The 25,653-nt window shown below is 40.7% G+C and overlaps 1 protein-coding gene across 4 annotated transcripts in view; it reads right to left on the bottom strand.

Moving 5' to 3' along the window:
• RNF38 (ring finger protein 38) overlaps positions 1 to 25,653 on the bottom strand; it is a 124,141-nt gene that overhangs the window by 54,317 nt on the left and 44,171 nt on the right. For 2 of the 4 annotated variants that reach the window (XM_068423537.1, XM_068423542.1), the window contains exon 2: positions 14,643 to 14,713. The exons of 1 other annotated variant lie outside the window; for it this stretch is intronic. In XM_068423537.1, the coding sequence (XP_068279638.1) occupies positions 14,643 to 14,713 (71 nt within the window). Of the gene's footprint in view, positions 1 to 6,595; positions 6,782 to 14,642; positions 14,714 to 25,653 lie in introns of those variants that run through there. One more of the 4 variants, XM_068423539.1, reaches the window with a different exon arrangement.

Here is a 25,653-nt window from a genome sequence, read left to right as displayed (position 1 = left end):
TCTCTGCTCAACCCACCATGCTGTTAAAAATTTCTGTGTATAATGCAGTATTATGTGTTCTCAGAAACTGAGGAAAGTCAGGATCTAACTTCTTCAGGAATGTACCACATTTACTCTCTAATTCTTCCAGTCTCCCCATATTGCTAGAAATTTGAAGCCTCAACCAATACTCTTCATCCATTTTAGAAATTACACAATGAATACACAAAAAAATCTAACCTACCTAATTGGTACAACCAAACTGTCACGTAAATATAGAACGTTCTTCAATATACTGTAATAGACACACACTGCTATCGCGCAAAAAAAATGTCATTAAACTTAAAGTTCTATTGAAACACAGGCCTGAAAATTCAAAGAGGACCAAGATACTTCATTCTAAGAATAAGGCACCCTAAGGTCTAACTTTTCAACTTCCTTCTTCTCTGGAGAGATCCCACAAAATGAGGGAGAAAATGCATTCCAAATGGCACACAGTACAACTGCAACAGTTGTAGCATGTAACTGTCATAGCAACCTCCAACACCAAAGTGTTAAGGCTCCTCTCACCCTGTATTTCAGTTCTCTGCTTCTCCCATTTCTGACACTTAATTTGTTCTTTCCTTCTTCCAGGACATTTCCCATGTAAAAGGAAATTTTCACAGTTGAAACAAATACAAAGGCTTTACTTTGTCATTCATGCAGTTTAGGACAAGAAAACTCTTTGTATCACCTACAAATAGCTGAACACAATGGTATGTCCAGCAAACATAATGTTATGGTTGGCAACTTGTTAACCAATTTCTTGCTAAACCAGATTTATTTACACTGCAGAACACTGCATGTTTATACACTGCAGAACCATCCTTAACAATAGTACAAATCTAGCATTTTGTTTAAGTGGTTATTTACCTGGACTTTAGTAAAGCCTTTGACACTGTTTCCCAAAGCATTCTCCTGGAGAAACTGTTCATGGCTTGGACAGGTGTACTCTTCACTGGGTAAAAACCTGTCTGGATGGCTGAGCCCAAAGAGTTGTGATGAACAGAGTAAAATCCAGTTGGTGGCCGGTCACAAGTGGTGTTCCCCAGGGCTCAGTATTGGGGCCAGTTCTCTTTAATATCTTTATCAATGATCTGGATGAGGGGATCGAGTGCACCCTCAGTACGTTTGCAGGTGACACTAAGTTGGGCGGGAGTGTTGATCTGCTTGAGTGTAGGAAGGCTCTGCAGAGGGATCTGGACAGGCTCGATCAATGGGCCAAGGCCAACTGAATGAGGTTCTACAAGGCCAAGTGTCGTGTCCTGCACTTAGGGCACAACAACCCCATGCAATGCTACAGGCTTGGGGAAGAGTGGTTGGAAAGTTGCCTGGTGGAAAAGGACCGGGGGTGTTGGTCTATAGCTGGCTGAATACGAGCCGGCAGCGTCCAACAGAAGGCAGGTGGCCAAGAAGGCAAACAGCATCCTGGCTTGTACCAGAAATACTGCGGCCAGCAGGACTAGGCAAGTGATTGTCCTCCCTGTACTCAGCACTGGTGAGGCTGCACCTTGAATACTGTGTTCAGCTTTCGGCTCCTCACTACAAGAAAGACATCAAGGTGCTGCAGCGAGTCCAAAGAAGGGCAATGAAGCTGGTGAAGAGTCTAGAGCACAAGTCTTATGAGGAGCAGCTCAGGGAACTGGGGTCGTTTAGTCTGGAGAAAAGGAGGCTCAAGGGAGACCTTACTGCTCTCTACAATTACCTGAAAGGAGGTAGTGAGGTGGCTGTTGGTCTCTTCTCCCAAGTAACAGGCGATAGGACAACAGGAAACGGCCTCAAGTTGCACCAGGGGAGGTTTAGATTGGATATTAGGAAAAATTTCTTCACTGAAAGGGTTATCAAGCATTGGAACAGGCTGCCCAGGGAAGTGGTGGAGTCACCGTCCTTGGAGGTATTGATGTGGTGCTTAGGGTTTAGAGGTGCTTAGGGATTTAGTGGTGGACTTGGTAGTGCTATGTTAACGGTTGGAGTCGATGATCTTAAGGGTCTTTTACAACCTAAATGATTCCACAATTTTTTTAAAGCCCATCATATTTAGGCTGTGCACTACATATTACAGAGTACCTGTGTTAAACCTACAGAGGCCATTTAATTTTTACTAATAGGTTGTATAAATTAGTAGAGTTGTTTTAGAAAGCTTTGGAAAAAAAATGGTTCCTTTTCTCCCTCAGTAGCTTGTAGAACTTCATTTTTGCATGCATCAGACTCACCACAGGCCCTGTGAACATGTTAACTGCTGCAACAGTGGCTGGTTCCTCTGCCCCTACAAAATATACATATTAGGAGGCTGTCATCTAGCAGAAGTCATCTAGACATGTATATAATCCTTATAATAGGATGTAATGGGTAGAAAACTCGGTTCTATTAATGTAACTGAGAAATTATGGGAGGCAGCAAAACCAAGAAAGAATTTATATTTTCTGCTAAATTAACCTTAAAAAAAGGAATATGAGAAAACACTGCAGGTCCTCAGCTTCAAGAAACAGCTTATACTTGTGTAGGTCCTTTCATTTACTTTAGACAATAGGATTACTCTCATGCAAAGTCAGAGTAAGTTTTGTTAAAAAAAAAAAACAAACCACATGATGCATATCAAATGATATGTCAAGCAAAAAAAGCTTCACTCCCCCAACTGCACGCGGTTTGCCGACTTCTGAAATCTCATCCCACATTTTCACTAAGGAGAAAAAAAGACTTGAGAATTTAAAGCATGCAAGAAATTCAGTGAGATGTGTACTTTTTTTTTTTTACACAGTTTCAAGCTCTGCCCTATGCTGAACAAAGTCGCCATCGCAGCTATGAACTATTAAACATCCACATATTGAAAGCATGGCCAGAAAATACAAACACTATACTAAGTCTCTGTATTTGAACGTGAGGAAGAGTGCTCTGACTGTTCTCTGATACAATACGGAAACTGAGAACAAAGAGGAAGAAAGCTTCACACATGATCTCTAACCTATGCTCAGTAGAGATTCACACAGAAAATGACCAAATGCATATTGGTCTTGCCAGGCTCTTTATGTTCATGTCTGAACATTTTTCTCAAATCCATACTCATTCACTTGGATCTTTGCTATTTGTCTTCACAAGTTCCTTCCACAACATTATGTAAAATTAATATCTGTTCCTACTCTTTTATGTCTCCAATCTCTTCATTTCCCCTCGTTTTATATTAAGTTCCAATGTCTTCCCAACAGACTTACACACAGAGGACACCAAAACAAAAATGCCCTCCCTCAGTACTTACCAACAAAATAGTTTTAAATGTCTTTGCAAAAGACCGATTTCTAAGAATCAGACTTTGAAAATGCAGTTCATCAAAAATATTCAGCACATCACAGCTTTTTTAAAGAACAATCTCAACACAGATCATCTAGAGAAATAACTTGAATATGAAGAAAAGTTCTTAATTTTTATTTGTCTAGAGAGAAGACATTCTCCTAAAGCGTTCATGAAGACTGCCAGACAGAGCATCTGCTCAACAGCACCATAAGTTGTGCCATGAATGCTTTCCTCCCTGCTCAGACAATGATTTACTGCAATACGAAAGAAAAATTTGGCCAGTTCTGTCAGAAATGAACACAGCTGGCCAAGACAGACCACAAGGCTAAGATAAGAAGCTCTGGAGAAAGGACAGGGTTGAGTTCATGCAATTGCTGAGTTTGCCTAGGACAGAGGTATTCACAGATATCAGTGTTAGGAACAAAACTGCCAGACTGACAAGATGAAAGGGCTACTTAAATAGAAAGCAAGCAAAATACAGCATACATAGTGGTGCTCACATGAAGCACTGCACTTTTTTATAGTATGAGGTCATAGTGGGAAATACAAAAAGCAATGTTATTGCAAGTGAACCAGAAGGTAAATGTCCTAGGACAGCAAATCTGAAATGTGCTCACTGAGAACCAGGAACTGTGGACATGAAAGAGAGAAGTCTGTTTTTCTGAGAGGCGAAGAGCAAAGGCACCAGTCTTTTTAAAGCTGAAATGTCTACAGAAGACACTAGGTGAGGCAGATTTATGATGCTTAGCTGCTTTTCTACCATGTGAGGAAGAGTTTCACCGCCATCCAGACAAACTGGTTGGACAGCAATCAGCAAAATGCTTAAGGTTTAAAAGGGCTTCCTCTCTTTCTTTTCCCTTCCCACTGTTTTTAAAGAGCTGCTGCTGTCAGCATTTTACTGCTGTCAAAGACAAAAAGCCCCAGCTTTCGATGTTCTGACAAACAGAAATCAGTAGAGGGCACCAAAAAGCAAAGGAAGTTTCCTTGATCTTTCAAGAGCTAAAGAGGAACCTATACCCACACCCAAGTGAAGCTAAACAGTAAAACCCATGAAAATCATCCTGTTCAGAGACCTAGACAAGCTGTGCCCACAACAGAATTTAAATACGCTGTATGAGATTATTTAGCTTGATAGAGGTGCTTACAGGGAGAAGGAAGCTGTATTTCTCCATGAACTGGTTAAGTTAAATCTGTATCTTTCCAGAAGTTTCAAGAATCAGTCCTCCACAGTCAAAACAACTCTCTGACTAAAAATAGGAAAAAAGAAAGTTCACATGTACTCACCTGTACTCTTATTCTTACGTTTCAAATCCCTCTGGGGCAGGGGGTGGGGGTGGTGGAGCTATATACAAAGATGAAATTATAAGACCTTTAGAAGTCCAAGACTTGCTCTGTACAAATTCCCATTAGATTCAGTAGCCATTTAGCCCATGTAGCTTCCATGGACAAACAAGTACAACAGCTTTGAAATGCAATAAGACTACAGTTTAAGTTTCAGCTCAGTAATAGCCCTGAAGAAGTAACTTGTCTTCCTAACTGCACAATTTTTTTACACCCTAGTAAGAGCTTGCACAGAAAACACTTAATTCTTAAAGTCTTTCTTAGTAAAGAGTTGAAAAAGTAACTTGACTTCATCAACAATATCACTTTAAGTCATATAAATTATGTCCGGTTATAATGTCAATAAACCATATTGAAAAAACGTATTTAGATAAGCTGATGTGTAAAACTTCACAAATCACAATAGTACTGATGCCACTGATGTCAGCTTCCAAGCCAAAACCATATCTTTCAGAAAAAGAAAAGATAATTATATAGCGTGACTCCCACACCACTGCAGGTGCAAAGCAAGGACTGACCAACTTGCAACTTCAATTTAGTATTTAGTACTCCTATTAAAAAAATCAAAGTGAACCAGATGTGAATCAAATAAAGTTTAACGTGCTCTATAAGTCAGGGAAATGACAATATAAGTTTCACATCGGAGAACCTTGAGATCCCTAATTTATAAGCCCCTTTTATTTATATACCACTTCTCTTCTTGCAATTACCACTCTTAACATGTACTATCTCCTGGTAATAATTCCCCTGAAACGTTCTTCACATTGTTATTCTATGTATGCATTATGGTTTTTTTCTAGAGATTTGGTGATTAAGGAAGATCAACAACATCAACTTTCACAAGCCATTAAATCTGTCATGGCACCTGTTTGCTCTCCTGTCTTATACTTAAGCCTCTAATGACTGCACCCTGCTTTCTCTCACTGCACACGTTAAGTATCCAAATAGAGTTTTTTTCCTCTTTCTCAGAACAGTAGGTCTCTAACACAGCAGCTGCAACATCCCCTTGAAGGGAAAAAAAGGTTTGTATTTTTCATTCCTGTAGTGCTGTGAAGCAGTTGAGGAGTCTGTTGAGCCAGCAAATAGCAAAACCCCTGGGATGTGGATAAATACCATAAATTTGGCAACTGAAACTAAAGTAGTTGCCTCAGTGAATGGCATTTAAAAACAAGCCCGTCAGCAGCAACACCTAATCAAGTAGTAAGCAACACCTGAGTAAGGCAGGCTGTTAATAATCATCTTCATCTTACCATTCCAGTTACCTCACTATGCATTTTAAGGCCTTATCAGAATGTATACATTTGCTCCAAATACTACCCTCAAAAATCAGTTTCAAAATACAAATGCTATACATTCATAAACGTTCTCATGACTTACACTTCAATGAACTGCATAAGGAATAACTAAATTCCTTGCTATAAACAACTACAACTTAAAATGGATGTCTCCAGAAATCATTCCAATGCATAATTACTTTCAAAATACACTTCTTAAGGAAACAAGAAACATCTTTCTGGTCTATGTATGAAAAAAATGCCCTTCATGTTATACAAGAATAGGAATTAACTGATATATACTGAAATAATGCTTATGCCCCCGAAATTAACCTCGCCGAGCTCTCGTCCACCTTGCAGGCCGCCCCACGTGGAAGCGCGGCTTTCAGGCGGGGCACACAAGGGCCGCTCGGGCTTCCCAGCGGCGACCTCACGCCCAGGCCGCGCAGCCTCCTTCGCCCGCTACGTTTATGAAAGGCTGCCCGACAGAGCCGGGTAAGGCGCGAAGCCGCCCCGGGGCGCCCGCTGCCCTGCTGCCGGAGCCCCCCCCCTTCCCCTCGGCTGCTGGCCTCAATGCCGACGAGTCGGGGGCACCGGGCGGCGCCAGCGAGGCCCCGCCCCGAGCGGGCCCCACGGCCCTCCTCCATCCCCACCTGCTGTCCCCACGCCGGTACCTGCGGCCGCGGAGCACAGCAGGGCCGCGCCCCTGCCTCCTCCGTGCGCCCCGCAGTCACTGTCAAGGCTCCTGTGCCGCCTCGTGTCGTGTTGGCCGGGGGCCCCGCTGCTGCCGCCCAAACCGGGCCTACACCTCCTGCCCGCGCGATCGCTTCCGGGAACGTCTGCCGGGCGTCCTCCGCCCATCACAGGCCGAATCCCCCGTGTGCCCCTCGTCCGTTCTGCGTCCGCGCCGCTATCGCTTGCGACCGCCGCCCGCGACCGCCGCCGCCCGCCATATTCCGCTCCTCCGGGCCGCTTCGGTCCCGCGCGCACCCCGCCGTCTCGGGGGCCGGTGACGTCACTCCGCAGCCAGCGCAGCCCTGCAAAGGATGGGGCGGGGCTCCGCGCCGCAGCACGGACGGCGACGCTGGGGCGTCCTTTGCCTGCACCTGCGAGCGGCTGGGAGGCCGGCCCGCACACACCGCCGCCACGGCCGGAAGAGGAGCCGAAGCAGCCAATCCACGCGCTCGCGGCGGCGGGGCGAGCCGAAAACCTTCGGCGCCTGCGCACTAGGGTGAAAGCTGCTCTCCCCCTTGCCAGCGGCCGGGGGCGCAGCCCCGCACGCAGGCGGGCTCCTGCCCCCGGTTAGTTTCGGTTCGTCGCTCCGCGCCCTCGGCCCGTGCAGCGGCGAGGCAGAGAGCGCGGCGCAGCTCGGTGTTCTCCCCCCACCGCCGCAGTGGGCACAGCGCCCGGGCCTTCCGGCCGCCGGGCGGATCCCCCCCTCTGTGCCCCCAGCTGAAAACGAAACTGAGCGAACAGGCACAGGCACCGCGAGACTGTAGCACCGGGCAGGAAACACCTCTGACGGGAGGGAGGGCGGGAGGCACGCCGGAGGGACGGCTGTGCCGCAGGGGCGCCTGCTACTGCCCCCGGCGGGGGCACTGCGCACGTCCGAAGAGCCATCGAACTTCCGACCGACGGCCGCCTGCGGTCTGCTCAGCTCGTACGGGCTCAGGATTTTCATCTGCTTTGCTGATACGCGGGAGGGGGTGAGACTGACTAGGAAAAGTCAACAAAACCCAAAGAGCAACGTCACCTGCTGATGAGTCATTAGACAAACGTGATCAGCCTTTTGCTACCAGTGCCATAGGAAGACTGCCTCTTGCTGCAGAACTGCTCGGCAAATGGAACAGATGAGCTATCAGAGAACTGACCTACTCAAGCTGTTCCCCTTAAATAACATACCATCACCCTAACTATTTTCACCTTTCAAACGTGCCTCTGTTCTCTTGTACTTCAGTCTAATTAAAAAGTTTTGCCAAATCTGATCCAGGAAAACAAAGTAAAACATCTGCTGCAGATATAAAGAATTAATGCTCTAAAGGAGACAATTCATCAGGCATTAAAGTGGTTTAAAATCAGCAAAATATATCCTTGCAGCTGCCAGATGTAAAATAAAAAAGGCATGAAGCTATTCAGTAAGAATAGGCAGAACGAACTGAAAGTATGGGAGGGGCAGGGCACATGACACACACCGAGAGGAATGAATTAGTGCTGTCCTAATTGGACAGGAAGAATTATTTCCAGTTTTGAAATTGGAGGGGGCAAAAGAAATTCCAATATTCCAAATTTTCTATGTATTGTCACCCACACATTCTGCACAAGAGGTGCATATAGACTTACTTTATAGATCACATATTAATAAATGTGATGGATCTTGAAATATCTGAATTCCTGAATAATTTTGAGTTCACCTATGGATGAGTCTGTTAGGCTTATCCTACTTGACTCTGCATCATCCAATGAGGAAAACAAACATGTGGATCATTTTATTTTTTTTTTTAGATTAGAATTTATAAAATACTTCCCCTTGTGTGAAAAACGTCTTTTTACAGAGTTGACAGCCCTCTGAATTACAGACTGAGGACTGGGTGCCCATCAAGACAGATAAACAAGAGTAAGTTCAGGAGCAAGAAACAACTAAAGAAATGGAAGATGTACTAACTAACTAAGATGTACTAACTGGGAAATGTAAAGGTTGGAAATAGTGACTCAAATCATGTATTTGGGTCATAAGTACCAAGCAAAGACAAATTCCTTAAATACTATAAAAAAGCAAATCTAATAGGAGTAATACTATGGAAGTAAAATAAATTAAAATAAGTTTAAAAGGAGTAAAGCAAGGTAAATATTTGGAAATAGTATCCATTTTCAACGCCGTAGTGCTAGTGAAAAAATTCCACTGGATTGCTCCCATGGTGCTTTATTGTTTTCATTACTACTGGGTGGTCAGTTTGGTTTTTAACTGCATGAGAACTAAGGAATAGATAACTTGATGACATCTCTAAAAAGAGATGTCCCAAGAATAGTTAAGAGTTGCACCTTTGGAGTTTCTTTTCAAATTGAGCAAGCATCCTTTAATGGAAGTATACCATTGTTGAAACAACCACCCACAGGACAAAAAATATTTTTAAAGGTAAATAAACTGAGTATGATTGAAAGGCTCTGGAAGATAATATACTAGCATCTATATCTCTGTTTAACACTAGTAGGAAACCACAGCTTGGGCATTAAAGCAAAGTAACATTCCATGGAATAACACTTCCTTGTTACAAACACCTTTCCTTAAATGCTGTGCTCCTTAAAGAAATTTATTCAGTTCTGTTATTTAATATTGTAAGAATGACAATTCCAGCTTTAAGTATTTAATTAACTTAAAAATCATATGTATTAAACATATACTTCAAAGAAAAATTAAAGAAAATAAAAACATGAAAAAAGGGTCCCCTGACTCACGCACTGAGGCTTAAAAGCTCACACTTCCAAAGCAACAATTATTTTAAGATGTATCTTAATTATAATCACTTTACAACACCAAGTAAAACGGGAAATGTACTCTGTATCTATGCTATACTGGATCTTTTTATCACAGAATCACAGAATCACAGAATCAACCAGGTTGGAAGAGACCTCAGGGATCATCAAGTCCAACCGTTGCCCTTACACCACCCTGTCAACTAGACCACAGCACTAAGTGCCATGTCCAGTCTTTTCTTAAACATATCCAGAGATGGTGACTCCACCACCTCCCTGGGCAGCCCATTCCAATGTCTAATAACCCTTTTTGTAAAGAAATTCTTCCTGATGTCCAACCTGAACCTCCCCTGGAGAAGCTTGAGGCTGTGTCCTCTTGTCCTATCGCTAGTTGCCCGGGAGGAGAGGCCAACTCCCACTTCACTACAACCTCCCTTCAGGTAGTTGTAGACTGCAATAAGGTCACCTCTGAGCCTCCTCTTCTCCAGGCTAAACAACCCCAGCTCCCTCAGCCGTTCCTCATAGGTCATACTCTCCAGACCCTTCACCAGCTTGGTCACCCTCCTCTGGACTCGCTCCAACACCTCAACATCTTTCTTGAAGTGCGGGGCCCAGAACTGAACACAGTACTCAAGATGCGGCCTCACCAGTGCTGAGTAGAGAGGGATGATCACTTCCCTAGACTGGCTGGCTACACTATTCCTAATAGAGGCCAGGATGCCATTGGCCTTCTTGGCCACCTGGGCACACTGCTGGCTCGTGTTTAGCCAGCTGTCGATCAGCACCCCCAGGTCTCTTTCCACCGGGCCACTTTCTAACCACTCTTCCCCCAGCCTGTAGAGCTGCATGGGGTTGTTGTGGCCAAAGTGTAAGACCTGGCACTTGTTCTTGTTGAACCTCATGCCGTTGGTCTCGGCCCATCTATCTAACTTGTCCAGATCCCTCTGTAGGGTCTTCCTACCCTCCAGCAGATCAACACTCCCACCCAACTTGGTGTCATCTGCAAATTTGCTGAGGGTGCACTCAATCCCTACGTCTAGATCATCTATAAAGATATTGAACAGCACCGGCCCCAGAACTGAGCCCTGGGGAACACCGCTAGTGACCGGCCGCCAGTTGGACTTTGCCCCATTCACCACCACTCTCTGGGCTCGGCCATCCAGCCAGTTTTTAACCCATTGAAGAGTCCACCCATCCAAGCCCCGGGCAGCCAGTTTGTCCAGGAGGACGCTGTGGGAGACAGTGTCGAATGCCTTACTGAAGTCTAGATAGACTACATCCACAGCCCTGCCCTCATCTACTAAGCGGGTCACTTTGTCATAGAAGGAGACCAGGTTGGTCGAGCAGGACCTGCCTTTCATGAATCCATGTTGGCTGGCCCCGATGCCCTGATTGTCCTGCATGTGCCGTGTAATGGCACTCAGGATGATCTGTTCCATGACCTTGCCTGGCACCGAGGTCAGGCTGACAGGCCTATAGTTCCCTGGATCGTCCTTCCGACCCTTCTTGTAGCTGGGAGTTACGTTCGCTAATTTCCAGTCAGCTGGAACTTCTCCAGTTAACCAGGACTGCTGGCAGATAATCGAGAGTGGTTTGCCAAGTTCATCTGCCAGCTCCTTCATTACTCTGGGGTGAATCCCATCCGGGCCCATAGCCTTGTGGGTGTCCGACTGGCACAGCAGGTCACTAACCGTCTCCTCCTGGATTATGGGGGGTTCACACAGCCCCCCGTCCCTAATTTCAGTCTCTGGGGGCCGAGTCTCCCGAGGACAACCGGTCTTGACATTAAAGACCGAGGCAAAGAAGGCATTGAGCACCTCTGCCTTTTCCTTATCCCCTGACACTACACTACCCTCCTCATTCAGCAAGTGGTGGAGGCTCTCCTTGACCCTCCTTTTGCTGTTGATGTAAAAGCTTTTACGTAAAAGCTTTTTTTGTTGTCTTTGACTGTAGCAGCCAAATCGAGCTCTAATTGAGCTTTGGCCCTTCTAATCTTCTCCCTACACGACCTAGCCACGTCCCTATAGACCTCCCAAGTTACCCGACCCTTCTTCCAGAGCAAGTAGGCTCTCTTTTTTTCCTTAAGTTCTAGTCTAAGTTCCCTGTTTAACCAGGCCGGTCTTTTTCCCCGACGGCTTGCCTTCCTACAGACTGGGACAGCCTGCTCCTGAATATTTAGCAATTCGCTTTTGAAGCATGTCCAGCCTTCCTGGACTCCTTTGCCCTTCAGGACCGATTCCCAAGGGACTCGGTCCACCAGCCTCTTAAACAGGCTAAAGTCAGCTCGCCGGAAATCTCAGGCAGAAGTTCTACTCTTGCCCCTCCTTACTTCCCCCACTATCGAAAACTCTAACATTTCGTGGTCGCTACTCCCAAGACGGCCACCGACCCTCACATCTTAATGAGGGCCACCGACCCTCATTCTTATAAGACAAGAAGCAAGTACTCTTTTTAGTGCTACAAAATTAAACAGGTTCTTATTACTACTACTAATGCTCTCAACAGTGACACATCCTTCTTAATGCAGTGAGGCCACACATGAAAAATCAGACTTTGGTTTCCCGCTGATGTCACTGAAAATGAATTAAAGACTCTCATGTGCCAAGTCAACAAAATGAAGTAACTGGGGTGGAAGCCTGGGAATTGTTTTCATTAAGATTGCAACATTCCTTTAGCATGTGTGGTGTGGAACTTTTCTCATGCTGTTGTCCAGGAAATGAAGACAGGGCTTGTGGAGAACCTACTGTAAAATATATGCAGATTACCAGTCAAATACCATCCTTTACATTTCTCCTGTAATGCAAAAACTGGTTACACACGGTCAGACACAGAGCAGTAAATTATTTCACTGAAACACGCGTATTTAATAATCAAAGATATATTAAACTTTTCTGAAGGTATGCTTTTCAAGTTTCTAGCATGGTTACAAAGAAGTCCAACGATTAATAAAAATTTTTCAATAAATAAATGAATTAAATCCTGCATTTTAAGTGATATTCCCACCAAAATGAACAGGTGCTGTCTCCTAGTAATGGCAGAATAAATTGGAACTCTCATTTTCTGAGTAATTCACAGTAGAAACTAATAACCGGTTCGAAAACTGACACAAAAATATAGGCCTATGTGAAATACAAGCAAAGAGTGGTACAGAATTGCAACTGTACCATAGTATTAGTAACCATCTGCTTTTAGGAAGCATTACTTATGATTGAAAAAAATTATATCCACATATGTAAGATGTTAAAAAAAATAAAAAAAAAAAAACGAACAATAGATACCCAGTTGGTCTATATCCCCCAGTGCTAAGGGGGTGCTCTAGTGCTCTAGCTTCTCTCTTAAAACAAGAGCACAGAGTTCAGTGGCACATATGAGAAGAGCACAGATGTCCGTTCTGAAGATTGTTCACTGTTTTTCCAAGCAAGTGGTCTTTTTAATCAAAGGATAACTAGAATTTCCTATAAAATGCAAGACAAACAGCTTCATGTATTCTCACAGAAAAAAATCAAGGCTCCTACCAAATAAAACTGACATTTGAGGTAAAACTTATCTTTGAAATACACGCAAAACATGTTGTTTCTGCTTTTTATACTAGTTCCACTTTAGTCAGCTTTTACAGTTGGGAGTTCTCATTTAGTGCAAAATCAATACCAATGAGAAAGACTGTTTTCTTGCACCATCCCTAACTATGCAAAAAAGTGAAGTTGTGGCCCAGTTTCTCTATTAATATGGAGGCAGGTGGTGTGCCAAACAACTCAAAAGGCTATGCACTCTTCTGAAATTTAAGCCAGGTAAGATGCCACATCCCTTCCTTCTCCATCCCCCCAAACCTGTGAAGCACCTAACAAACAGAATTTCCAACAAGACCTAAACAGTTTTACCTACCCTGATGTGAAATAAAACTAGGGGAAGACAATCAATATAACACATAAGTGATCTTCCATGTAATGACAGAAAAGGAAGAATGTTAAAAGGGAATGCCAGTGTTAAGTTGGTGCACTAGGATAGCTCTGAAAGGAAATTCTGCCCACCTGCTCGTCACCCAAGAATCTTCCAGGAATAGAGTGCAGAAGGGCCAAAAAAATGAAAGAACTGAATACTATTGAAAATAGTGAACCAGTTTATCAACTGGAAACTTAAAATAATTTTGCCATGTTCTGGATAGCAGGTTTGACCAACATCTGTAGGTTAAACCAGGCCCCAAATTGAGCATGGTACCTAAAAATAACATTTTAAAAAAAAAGGAGGGAAAAAAGAAAACAAAGCAGTAGAGCAGTAAAAGAAACTTGCACTGAAAACAAATCTAGCTGTGGAATAAGCTGGAACAACTATAAAATTAACTTACTCCAGAATTCCAAAACACAAGGATTTGTGCACTTTCAAGGCACTGCCATGCAGGTAGCATTCCACTTCCCATGAAAGATCATTTAAAATTTGACTAATACGTGCCCTTTTCCAGGCCTGTCAAGCCAGAAAGTTGATTTACTATAAAGTGTCATACTTGCAAACAATGTAATACATGTTACATGTTGAACTAATGTTAATCAATTTGCATTACTTAAGGACAGTAAAGCTTAAGGTAAAACCATCAACAATAACAGGAACATGAACGCAAGTCTCACAAGCAGTTCAATGTCAAAATTTTTCCCTTCTGTATGCCACACTTAAACTGCTGACCCAAGTATCACTGAACATTTAACATCCAGCACTCTGCTGACTCAAAGCAAGCTAATCTGAGAATGTGTCAAAAAAGGTTAGGGAAACACTTGCACGTGACTAGACAGGTTGATATTTTAAGCCTGCAGCACTGAACAGAAGCTTCCTGTCTGTAAAACCTTATGTTCCCAACTCCAAAACAGGAAAACACAGCTACTGCAGAAAGGCTTTGAATACTTACCTAGGCTCTAACCTCTGAAGTCAGAAGCAACAAGACATCCTCCCTTACTGAAAAATTAGCAAAACCATCCCTGTTCTTTATTAACTGAGAGTGTCAATATGGCAATCACAAATGTTTAGAAAACCAAAGGAATACAAGCAAGAAGAAAAAAACAGTACTAAAGACACATTTCTCTTTAACTGACTAAAAAATTGTCTTGAGTAAAATATATTTAATATGCCAGAGAGTTCAAAAAGTAACTCTGAAAATTGACTGCTATACCTGCAAAACAAACAATCTTTGTATAGTAAAAGCAATACATAAAAAAACCCCAATGCATATGCATCTTGTGAAGGAAACATTTGAGTAAGCCTCACCTTGTCACTGTCATCATTACAAATGTGATCCTGATGGATTGAGTGGCATTGAAAGGATGTACCAATGCTACCTACAAAAGAAGGTGGGGGGGGAAAAAGAGAAAAAAATCATTAAAATGATAACCCAATTCCTGTGAACACTAAAAAGACAGATTTAGCAAATATTCCTTTTTTCCCCACACAGAAGAGAGATTTCAACAAATTTCACACAAAAGGTTTGTCATAAAGCTTTGCAGTCCATGTGTTGTTTTGAGCCTAGACAGAACTGATCAAAGAAGACAATAATTTAAGCAGGCAGCCAGCCATAGGCAGAAATCATGGCCAGTTAGTGCAAGCTCCCCCTAAATCCCTCTGTATTGTGGGGTGGTGAGGGGGGAAGGAGAGTTTGTCAGTACTTATTGTCATCACTACCTCAGGTAACAATGTATTTAGCATTAAAATTGCGTGTTCCCCCCGAATTCTAAAACAGAAAGTAAAGAACTGGGAGAGAGGGAAAATTATCTTCCTTCACTCCTTTGCGTATGCACGCGCACACACACACTCAAAAACATTCTTTAACCAGACTGGATGTTTTTGAAGAATATGCTGCTGAACTCCAAGGAACATACTGTCTTGTATTTCAACCCCAATTGCTACCACTGTCATTATGCCATGTGAATTCTATTGAAGTTGGCTGTGGTAGATTTCCCTTCTTATCTTAGCTGTAGTACGAAGTACGGAAAAAGCAGTACTGTACTGCACATAGACTACTCTAGCAGTCAGCAAGAACATGTTAAGCCCTATGCAGCACTTAGCATCTGGATGTTGTTCATTCATGACCCTGAACCAATTCACATCATTTTAGGCTTGATTCACACCACTTGCGGACAAGCTGGCTTTACCACAGCTACTGGGAAACAATTCATGTGATGGCTGCATGTAGATACTATCCTGGGGTTTCCAAGTTCCCTAGAACAGCTAATAGTGTCCAGTTTTTCTGTCCAAAAGTTTGAAGTTGCAAATGCTATCTGAACACAATTGAATGAGACAAACTTCTAAATAAGTCTCCTCATCCACTTAAACATTGTTTTTCCAACGCAAGAAGTCTCCATGAAATCAAATTTAATCCACAAGAAAATTCCAACATACCCTGACCTTATTAAAAGGAACAGAGCATTCGACTTCCTTTTTCTTGAAAGATACTATTAAAACTTTCATCCCAAAATGTGATACGCTTATGATTTCCTTCTTTTCCATACCTGAGTTGCTTTTACACCAAACAATTCTTAAATCAGTTTTTAATGTGTAAGAGCACACAGTGGTATCTTACAAAAGTTTACCAGTAAAATATTTTATTACATATGCTACATAAATCTCTCAAAAGAGGTGGTCTCAAAAGATCCCATAGGCTAGGCAGTGTATAGCTCTGTATTTGGCTCACATACTGATGAGGTAGTTTACTTGCTTTCCTTTGTATACTGTCACAGTTTAAAGCTGGGCTGGCTATTGAACCGAGGGCAGATGCTCTCTATTAAACCTTCCCCCTCCCCAGAAGGGAAAGGAAAAGAGAAAAGGGAGAGAGACATGGGTTGGAAAGTTAAAACAGTTTTAGTAAACTATAACAATGAAAAAGAGTATAATAATAATAATAATAATAATAATGGTAATAATTAAATATGTACAAATATATACAAAACCAAAATGGAGCTCCCCTGATTACAATCATGTCACCACTGGTGCTGCAGGGCAGGCTTTGGGAGGGCCCAGGCTGGACCCAGCGACAGACAGGAACTGGATTCAGGAACACACGGATTGGGATCAGAGGCAGGAGAAAAACGGAGAGAGTCCTCTTCAGATGCCAGCCAGAGAAGAGAGCATGACCCCCATGATCCCTCAGCTTTATACTGAGAATGAGTGCATGGGATGGAATACCTCGTTGGTCAATTTTGGGTCACCTGTCCTGTCCGCTCCTCCATGGAGGTGCGACCCTTCTGTGGCTCTTCACTTGTAATTAGTGAGGAATTTAGTAGTGACCTTGGTTTCTCTACAAATAAGCATAAGCAAGAGCCTTTCTGCATAACATACCTACCGGTGCCTCAGAGATAACTACAAACTTCAAGCGTTATCAGTCCTAGAAGCAGACACTGTCTGCAAAACATGCAGTTAGTTTCAGAAAGTGCAGTTACTTAGAAGAGACTTAGCTGAAAGGAAAATCACTGAAAGGAAAATTGGTTCTGTTTCAGTCCAAACCAGGATAATACCAACATACAAAGTCTCTAAGACTTCATGTAGGGGAGTGCTAGTGAAAGTGACAGACATCTCAACGCTTATGGAATTGTAATTCAACAGACATAGATGTGATTCATTAAACTTTAGATCTATAATACGCAGCTTTATAGATATGCATAATAATATGCATTGTTATACAATGGCAAATTGATTTGATGGCTTACCATTGACTATTTTACTACTCTACCGATTTCCTAATAATGTGTTCATTAATTAATAAGCTTCTTAATTGCTTTGCATCAATTATGTTTCAAGTCTTGAGTCACAGTGGTGAACTCAAATCCTGTCATAGTAAGGCAGACATAGCACAGTAGACATCAATGCCATGTATCTCCACATATCCCTGCCTTTGAATGTGCTTGTTTATCTGCAGTGTCTTGGAGTACCAGTTCACAGTAATACAGAACTGCGAGCTGATGAATATTATTTCAGATTTCATGATATTTGGGGTTTCCCTTAAACATCTGTCTTCTGCAGTAAGGCTGTAAATGTCTCAGAACATTGTGGCTTGAAATTTACAGAAAATCTACTTGTGAATAAAAGTATTAAAGAAAGTGAATGCAATCAATTTTTTGGGAAAAACACACAAGAGAAAAAACATTATACCCCCCCACACACATTTATTTAAGGGAAACTTCTGGCTTTTTAGTGGCCAACCTCATTTTGCAGAAACTTTGACTTGGCTGTAGAGTCAATTCAAGCAAAAGTATTGAAAAAAGGAGCTTTTAGATACTTTAGTAGAGATTTTTATTAGATGATTGTGGAAATCCATAATAAACAATACAATATATGTGTATATGTAAAACACGTGTATATACACACACATATTTGTATATACCTATTCTTATGTACAGACACATATCTGTGTACGTATATATACACATACATGCAGAATACAGCTTATTAATCTATTATTTATAATGAGATTCTATTATTTCTAGAAAATATTCTATTATTTATAAATAGCCACTATTTACAATTGTTCATTCTTGCAGTCAAAATATTTAAAATATCATGGGATTAAAAGACGGTGGTATATGAAAGGATAGTACCCTTTATCATTCAGACGTTAGAAGATAACATTTCAGCAGGAAGTTTAGTATAAAGGTTTGGCACATAAAATGAAGATCGGCACACAGCAGTAGAAAGGTCTTACTTTGCTTTATCCCTTTGTGCAAAAAAAAACACTTAACAAATTTATCTCAAATTTATGAAAACAGGACCAGCTTACAGTAACTTCCCAATATTTATTTTTCTCATCGTTAAGCCAAATATTCTGTACTTTTTTCACAGTCGGCATCACAATACTAATCATAGAATCATAGAATGGCTTGGGTTGGAAGGAACCTTAAAGATCATCTAGTTCCAACCCCCCTGCATAACTGTTTTGAGCCTCCCCTTAATGCCACTCAAAAATAACAGGGCTAATAATGCCATTTTACAGACGAAGATAAATAGGAAAACTAACACTAAAGAAACTGCAGGTCTTTATAGCAGAACTAAATTATGTAGTGTATATACACAGCCAACAGTATAAAATTACAATGATCTTCCTTTTTTCTCCTTAGATCTTCTCTCATCACAAAATCACTCTGAGATTATTTTCTGAGGAATTGACATTAACTTAAACTGCAACTTGAAACATACTACCTCTGCTGCTAGAGCACAAAAACATACTTCCTCTTAGCTGCTGTATTGCAGGACTCTTGAGAGACTCTTCAGAGACTTACCTACATAGAAACTGATACTTCAGGGACAAAGGTTGATACTTTGAGACACAGAGATTAAAGACAAGCAATGTTTTATTTTCCATTCTCTTCTCCTTTGCTGCACAGTAAGATTCACAGCTCCCACACTGGAATTCTCTCCTATATGTATCATAGGAATTAATGATTTATTAGCAAACTAAAAGGAACCTAATTTTCTGCATTAAAACTCTGCGAGAGACTTAGATTATTGCCAACACACTCTGAACAGCATCTCCAGTTTATGGTGTCTGGCCCCTGTAGCAGCTTTGCTTGGAGGTTAGTTACACAGTCCCCTTACTGTTCCCTGGTGGCTATTTCATGAAGCGTGCTCCTGCACAAGTACAATCTAGTAGAGGAGGCTCTCACCCTGCATATGCATATTTGATGCTGTTCCAGAGTGAAGCATAACATTCATTTATACAGATATATATGGGTGAGACCTGCCACAGAAAATACTATCCAGGAGCCAAAATATAGCAGTGCCTTTTCAGATAAAGCCTCTCCTCCAGGAAGTTCAGTATCTACTAAAAAGAAGGAAATTTTCTTCCTGTTCTCGTCATTTACAAAAGGAGGCTAACAGCAGTACCATAAGCCCAAAAGATATCTAAACATAGTTACTTAAAAGCATATGCAAATAGGTATAGAAGGAAAGAAAACAATTATTTCAGTAGCTCAAGGCTGACTTTTGCTGAAAGTAAATCAGTCCTAGAACAAAAAAATAAAATTAGCAAGCTACAAAGCATTTAAAAAAATAACGATCTTTTAATCTTGTAATGGAATGCAGATTTTATCAGCTGTGTGGAAGCTGAAGCAAGAGATGCAGACAAATACCCAGCACAACTACATTAAAAGCCAGGCATAAGCAGATAAAAGCACACAGGACTTCATATTAATGGTTTTGAAGATTCAGCTGTCTTCAGTTTTTGAACCTCCTGAATATAAGTTATTTTTCAAAAGATACCTAAAATTTCAAGCAATTTGTTTTTCTCTGTTTCTAACTAGACTGTTAAACTGATTTGCTTGAAATTCATCTTCTCTTGAGAATCTCATTAAGACTCTGGAAAAAAATCAAACACTGCTTATGCAAACTGCCTAGCAACTTCATTTTTGATGCAATGAATAAAGTACTTACTTTGGCTTAAATCTATTGTCACTATTACAACATAAACTTGTTGGCATCATTACAACAAAAAAACAAGCACAGAAGCACAACTTTAAATGTTAAACTCTAAAACTCAGCTTGTTGCCTTCCTCCTGTTTCTTTTTGGCATCACCCACCAAACCAGTAAACCCAGCATTAATTTGCACAAAGTTTTGTTTTGTTTTTAAATAAAAGCCTTAAAGCTCCCACACAGCCTAGCCTGGAGAAGAGAAAGCTTCAGTGGTAAAAATGTTGCTAGTGTTGCCTGACTCATGCAGCCTTTAACACAGACAGGAAACTGCAATCTAGAGCATGCATTTATGATCAACTTTTTCCAGTTTCCTGCTTTTATCAAGAAACAATGTCAGTGAAATCCTGGAAGCAAAATTTTAAATATACCTCAATTTTATTTTCTTTTTTTTATTTTCACTGCATGTTCAATCTAGCCATAAAGCAAAAGGTAACCATGGCGCACTGCCTACTGAGGAACTGACCTTGCAAATACCTGCTTGAAACAGGATCCATTCTGAAAGCATGGTTAAAGGTGTATGATCAAGCTATCTCGAGGAGATTATTTCAAGGGAAAGCCCGAGCTCTCTCTGAAGACAGCTCTATTTACTAAAATGGGAAAACCTGAACACAACTAAAATTGGTCTCAGAGAGAAGCCAGAGTTAGTAGTACTTTGTTACTGTGTATGAGCTTTCCACAACCCCAATCTCCCTGCATCTGGTAAGGGCTTACTATTGCAATTTACATTAATAAACAGTAGGAGTGACTTGCCCGGACAAAATGAAAAAGTTCATTTATATTTGATGAGCCATGAAAGAACTTTCTCTCTTCCTGTCTGTCCTGGTTTCACTCCAACTAGTAAGCATTTCTCCCAGTCTTGTTTCTAAGGAGGAACCACATTAATGTTCAGTATTTTATTTATATCTTTTTCTTCTTAAACTTGCAGAGTAAGCAGCCAGAGACACCACAAGAACTTTTTTAAAAATTAAAGAAAATATTTAGTAATATTTTTGTTCCCTGAACAAATCAGGCTATGATGATAATACCCAGGTTAATAGGAAGGAAAAGAAGAAAAGGTTGACAGCACACCTCTAGCTGCACGTACATGGTAATAAGAGATTTCAGTTCCACAATATCACAATTTTCCTCCCTTTCTGGATATATCATGTCTCAATTTGATAAGGTTTTCACAAAGAGAGAAACTTTCCAAGGAACCTCAACTTGCTTTATCACAAGCAGCAGTATAATTGTAATCAATGAGGCAAAGATTCTGAGAAAATAAGAGGCAAATTTGGTATCTATACAGCTGTATGTTTCTCTGGAAAACCAGATTCTGCTTTTTCGGAGTACCATTCAGTACGCAAATTACATCATGCTTTACAGCACAGCAATTCTGTGCTATTTTGTTGTGCCTCTCATGGGGAAATGCTGCAATTCCTTCTGACTCTTTTTTTTTTTTCCTTCTCTGGCTCTTAAAACCAAGATGAACTACCACGTACTTCGTCCCATCTTGGTATTCCTTTCCCAGCTGCTCTCACTAACTACATTTTCCTAGGCATCTCCATAGCTCCCAGCCCATGTCACCATCTAGACCCCACTTGCTCTTGTCCACACTACGCTCATTCGCAAAACCTTTTTCTTCCACCATGTTTTTGCTTTCAATTTCCAGCATTTCTGAATTCTGATTTCTTTTTTATGATCTTGATTTTTAAAGACGACTCTTTACTCTAATTGAAATAGATTTCTATGGGGATGGTTAAGTCAGAACACTGGCACAAGAGTCCAGGCCTCTGCCAAGTTTCAAATCCCAAGAGCACGTTACATAAATAGAAAATTTTTCATTAAGAAATACTCTGAGAAACTTACCTAACCAGCCAAAACATATTTCTGTCTGTCCTGGACCTTACAGATAGCAGAATGTTTCTTCTGAAGTCTTCCCAAATGTTATGCTGGAAAAATTCCACCTATCATGTCACAATTTGGAAAAAAAACTATGAAAAACTGAATGCTATCTTCTGTTTTTCAGGGAACTATTGCACTGTGACCAGCTCAGCTATCAGGGAATTGGACACTTACTTCATCTACACAAAGAATTCCTTTTTCAAGTAACAACACTCTCTTATTTCTAAGACCTTCAACTTCTAATTCAATTCCAAAATTAAAAAAAAAAATCAAACAAATTACATTAAATTGTCTTCCCATTGTACCTCACTGTACCTGTTTGAAAAGGCAGCTGGTCAGCATTAAATGCACATGGCACCAAACACCATGTCCTGCTGCTCCAGACTGTTCATCCCATCATACCATTTCTTCCTTTGTTTTGAGAGCAGATGCACTTTACATTCTCCAGCAATACTAACAGACACGAAAACCCCTCTGAATACATGCTATAAAAACAACCATATGCCCTAGGGTGGAGGTGAAAAACTTCCAGGGTTAAAAAGGCTTCTTTTTCAGTGTCAGCAAAACCCCCGCACTGCCCTATTGAATAGCAATAAGGCAATTTTTCAGTATGGTTATGTCAGTCACTATTTTTGCATCCTGTTGCCTTTTCTCTTTTAAAAATATAGAGATTCTTTGGCCTATCTTTCCTGTTTCCATGGGTTACCAAGTCTTAGCAAGTTTATTAAACATTAACAGAGGCACTCTTTTAATACACTTCCAACATTCTGCTTAGAAACCTGTGAGCCACGGAATGAGTTAGTTTTTGTAAATTGGAGCAAATGGAGAAACTAAACAGAAATTTGATGTGTACATTTATTTTGCCTTTGTTAGACATTAGCAACTCTAGTAAGGGCACTCTGGAAGCTTGCTATCTAAGAACAAATACTCAAGCTTAATGTCTCGTCTAAACCCAAATCTTGTCCCAGTGCTGGTCAATAAAAAATCTTTCTGGAGTGAGCACAGAAGACGGTACTTAATTATCCTTCTTTTGGCACAGCCTGTCAGCTCACAACAACCAGTAGTTCTGCGATCCCTGATCTGCAGTTTGCACATGGATGGTGTTGACTAATGAACAGTGATGGGATTCACCCCTCATGAATTTGTCCAACCGTTCTGGGTCCCCTGCTTTTCCTAACAAATTTGAACTTCATTCATATCTTCCCTTTTGATAATTTTTGCATTTTACAAAACTAACCTAAGGTTCTTAACAAAGGTTCTTAAGGTTATTGGCAGAAAAGAATATATTTTTTTTTTGAAAGAGCACATTAAAAAAAATTAGCTCTAACATGTTTTTCTTCATTTTTAAACACACTATCAATTTAAGTAACTAAAGACATGCAGAACTCAAAACGTGACCCAAGATAAAGGAACACTGTTACAAAGAAGTCTGAGTTTTCATTTACTTCTTAGTTAATTGGATTAACTGGTGTAAGTGATTCTGAAATCACTGCAGTTAATATCCATCAGAAAGTTAATTTACCTTTCTGCCAAGTATCTATTCAAGCAACACAAGCTGGGTTGCACCCATCCATCTATGTTAAGAATTTAGAATAAAAATGGCCTAACATTACCAAGATCAAAATCAGTAGGGTGGATAATACCAAGGCTAAGGGCAAGGTCCCTTTTGCTTGTGTAAAATATGCAGCATACAGGCAGGTTCTCATTAATTCAGAGCAAGCAGAAAGAGTCTTCCATCTGGAGGTCTCCTGAGACTCAAGTAGCTACACAGCCCCACGTTTTGGACTGGACATTCAATTTCTCAGTATTTTCAAAGATAAGACTACTCAGGAGTTCTCAAGAAAGCATCTCCTTTCCAAACTCTCATAATAAAGGAAGAAAAATACAGAACAATGAAATTCCATAGTAATACATTGCCCAAGAAAAATGAAGATGGACCAAAATAAAGATTGTATGCACAACCTTGATTCCAATCTCTGATCCAAGGAAAAGCCTTTGAACATCACAAACTAACAGGTAAAGAGACATAAATTTAAATTAAGACACTGAATTTAAACATCATCAAAGCTATTTTAAAATGTACTTGAAATTGAAGCCTAAGTTGTCTAGAATTAAAAAAAAAAAAAAAAAAAGAAATAGTAATTGAATATTTCAAAGAGTATATATTAGTCCTGAAGTTTTAGGATCAGTCAAGCCTCTGGAAGAAGTTCTTGGCTAACCAATCGAAGTCAGAATTGTTTAGGGTGTTCTTTCAAAAGCTGAAGCCTTTTTTCCCCCACAGTTTTCAGTTGAAAACAGAGTAATTTCTCTCAGTTTTATAGCTTACTCATTCAAAGTTAGGAAATTTATGATAAATTGTAGGAGAAAACAGTCTAATTTTTATAGATTGGAAAAAGAAGGCAAAGTGCAAGTGACTACTAAATCACTAGTCTACAAATACTACATATCGAGAAAAAACTGTTACATTAGCAACTCCCCCAAATATTTTTGTTTTAATTTTCCTGAGTTTCCTAACATGTTTTATTCTCAGCACACTGACATGTAAAAACATATCTGCCTTTCAAGACTGTTTTAACAAACTTGGTGTCTAAATTGAATTTCATTAAATTCCTATTCAACAGGAGCCCAGCACAAATTATGAAATAAAAAATAATCTTATGAAGGAAAAAAAAAAACCCCATGCAATTTTCCAAAATACTAAAACACAGAACATAAGAAGCCAATAAAATGCTAGCTACATAAATATCTGAAGTGTGCCTGGAAGTTACCTCCTTTCCTCACAAAATTTAGCAAATACAGTAGAAAAAATATGTTCAATTGGAAATATCACAGTTTTTAACTAGTAAGATTCAAGTTTTCTTTAGATGAATGCTTCAAAGTTAAACTGAAAAACATAATTCAAATAGGTATCCTACTTGGCGATTCGAATTAATTAAACCCAATCTAACCAAGTTTGTATGTGAAGACGTTTTTGTGTGGTGGTCTCAGAGTTTTGTTTGAGGCTTTTTTCCCCCCACTTTAAAGGTGGAAAGAAAGCATTCACAAATTGGTATTTGTTGTCAGATGTATACAAGGAATCTTATCATTTCATTCCCCTGTTTTTTACGCTTCAGTGACTTATCAGTGCTAATGTGTTTCACCATTACTTTAAATATTTTGATATGCTGTTCTCTGTCCTGTAAGATACACTGGTAATTTAGCAACGATATCAGAAATTTTCATTTCAACCAACAGAGCAACATTCCGCAGTTATACCATGGGAAAAGGCCGATTATTACGGAGTAAGCTCAGGTCTCCTTCTGTTTGACTAAGTCTGACTTAGTTCACCATAACCCCACTGACAATGTTTCTGAATTCAAAAGAAGATGCAAGGCATGCCGGTGTAGATATATGCTAAGTAAGGAACATTATATTTTGTCTTACAACAGCATTTATTTGTAAGGTATGAAGCTGTAATACGTAACTGGATTGTTTCTCTGAAATGTAACTGGGGTAAGGTGGGTGCTGGAAGCACAACCAGATAACAAAAGACCTTTTAATGGAGCAATTACGTGATCACAATAGAACTACTTCTAAGTGGCTAGAGGCTGATTATTAAAAATGGTCCCGTTAAAACATTTAAATGATTAAATGGGTCAAATATTTAATCTGTAGATGCCTGATATTTGAGAAGTTTTCCAGTTATCAGCCTACCCTCAGATACGCTCATGCCTATGCACCAGTGCATATACGCAAGTCCAGGCACCGACACTTGCTGAGCCTTTCTTTGCTGCCTCATACCTCCTCCTACAGCCATCAGCACAAGCAACCTGGGATGCATACAATGACAAGTGATCTGTGATCAAGAATTTGCAAAGGAAGTCCTGGACCTTGCTGCTACCTTGCTTCATCAGCCTCCAACAGACCTTCTTGGTGACTCATCATACTACAGCACAAATATCC

The sequence above is a fragment of the Nyctibius grandis genome, chromosome Z (genome assembly GCF_013368605.1).
Source record: "Nyctibius grandis isolate bNycGra1 chromosome Z, bNycGra1.pri, whole genome shotgun sequence".
Taxonomy (NCBI): Eukaryota; Metazoa; Chordata; class Aves; order Nyctibiiformes; family Nyctibiidae; genus Nyctibius; species Nyctibius grandis.
This window is presented reverse-complemented; position numbering and strand designations above follow the sequence as displayed.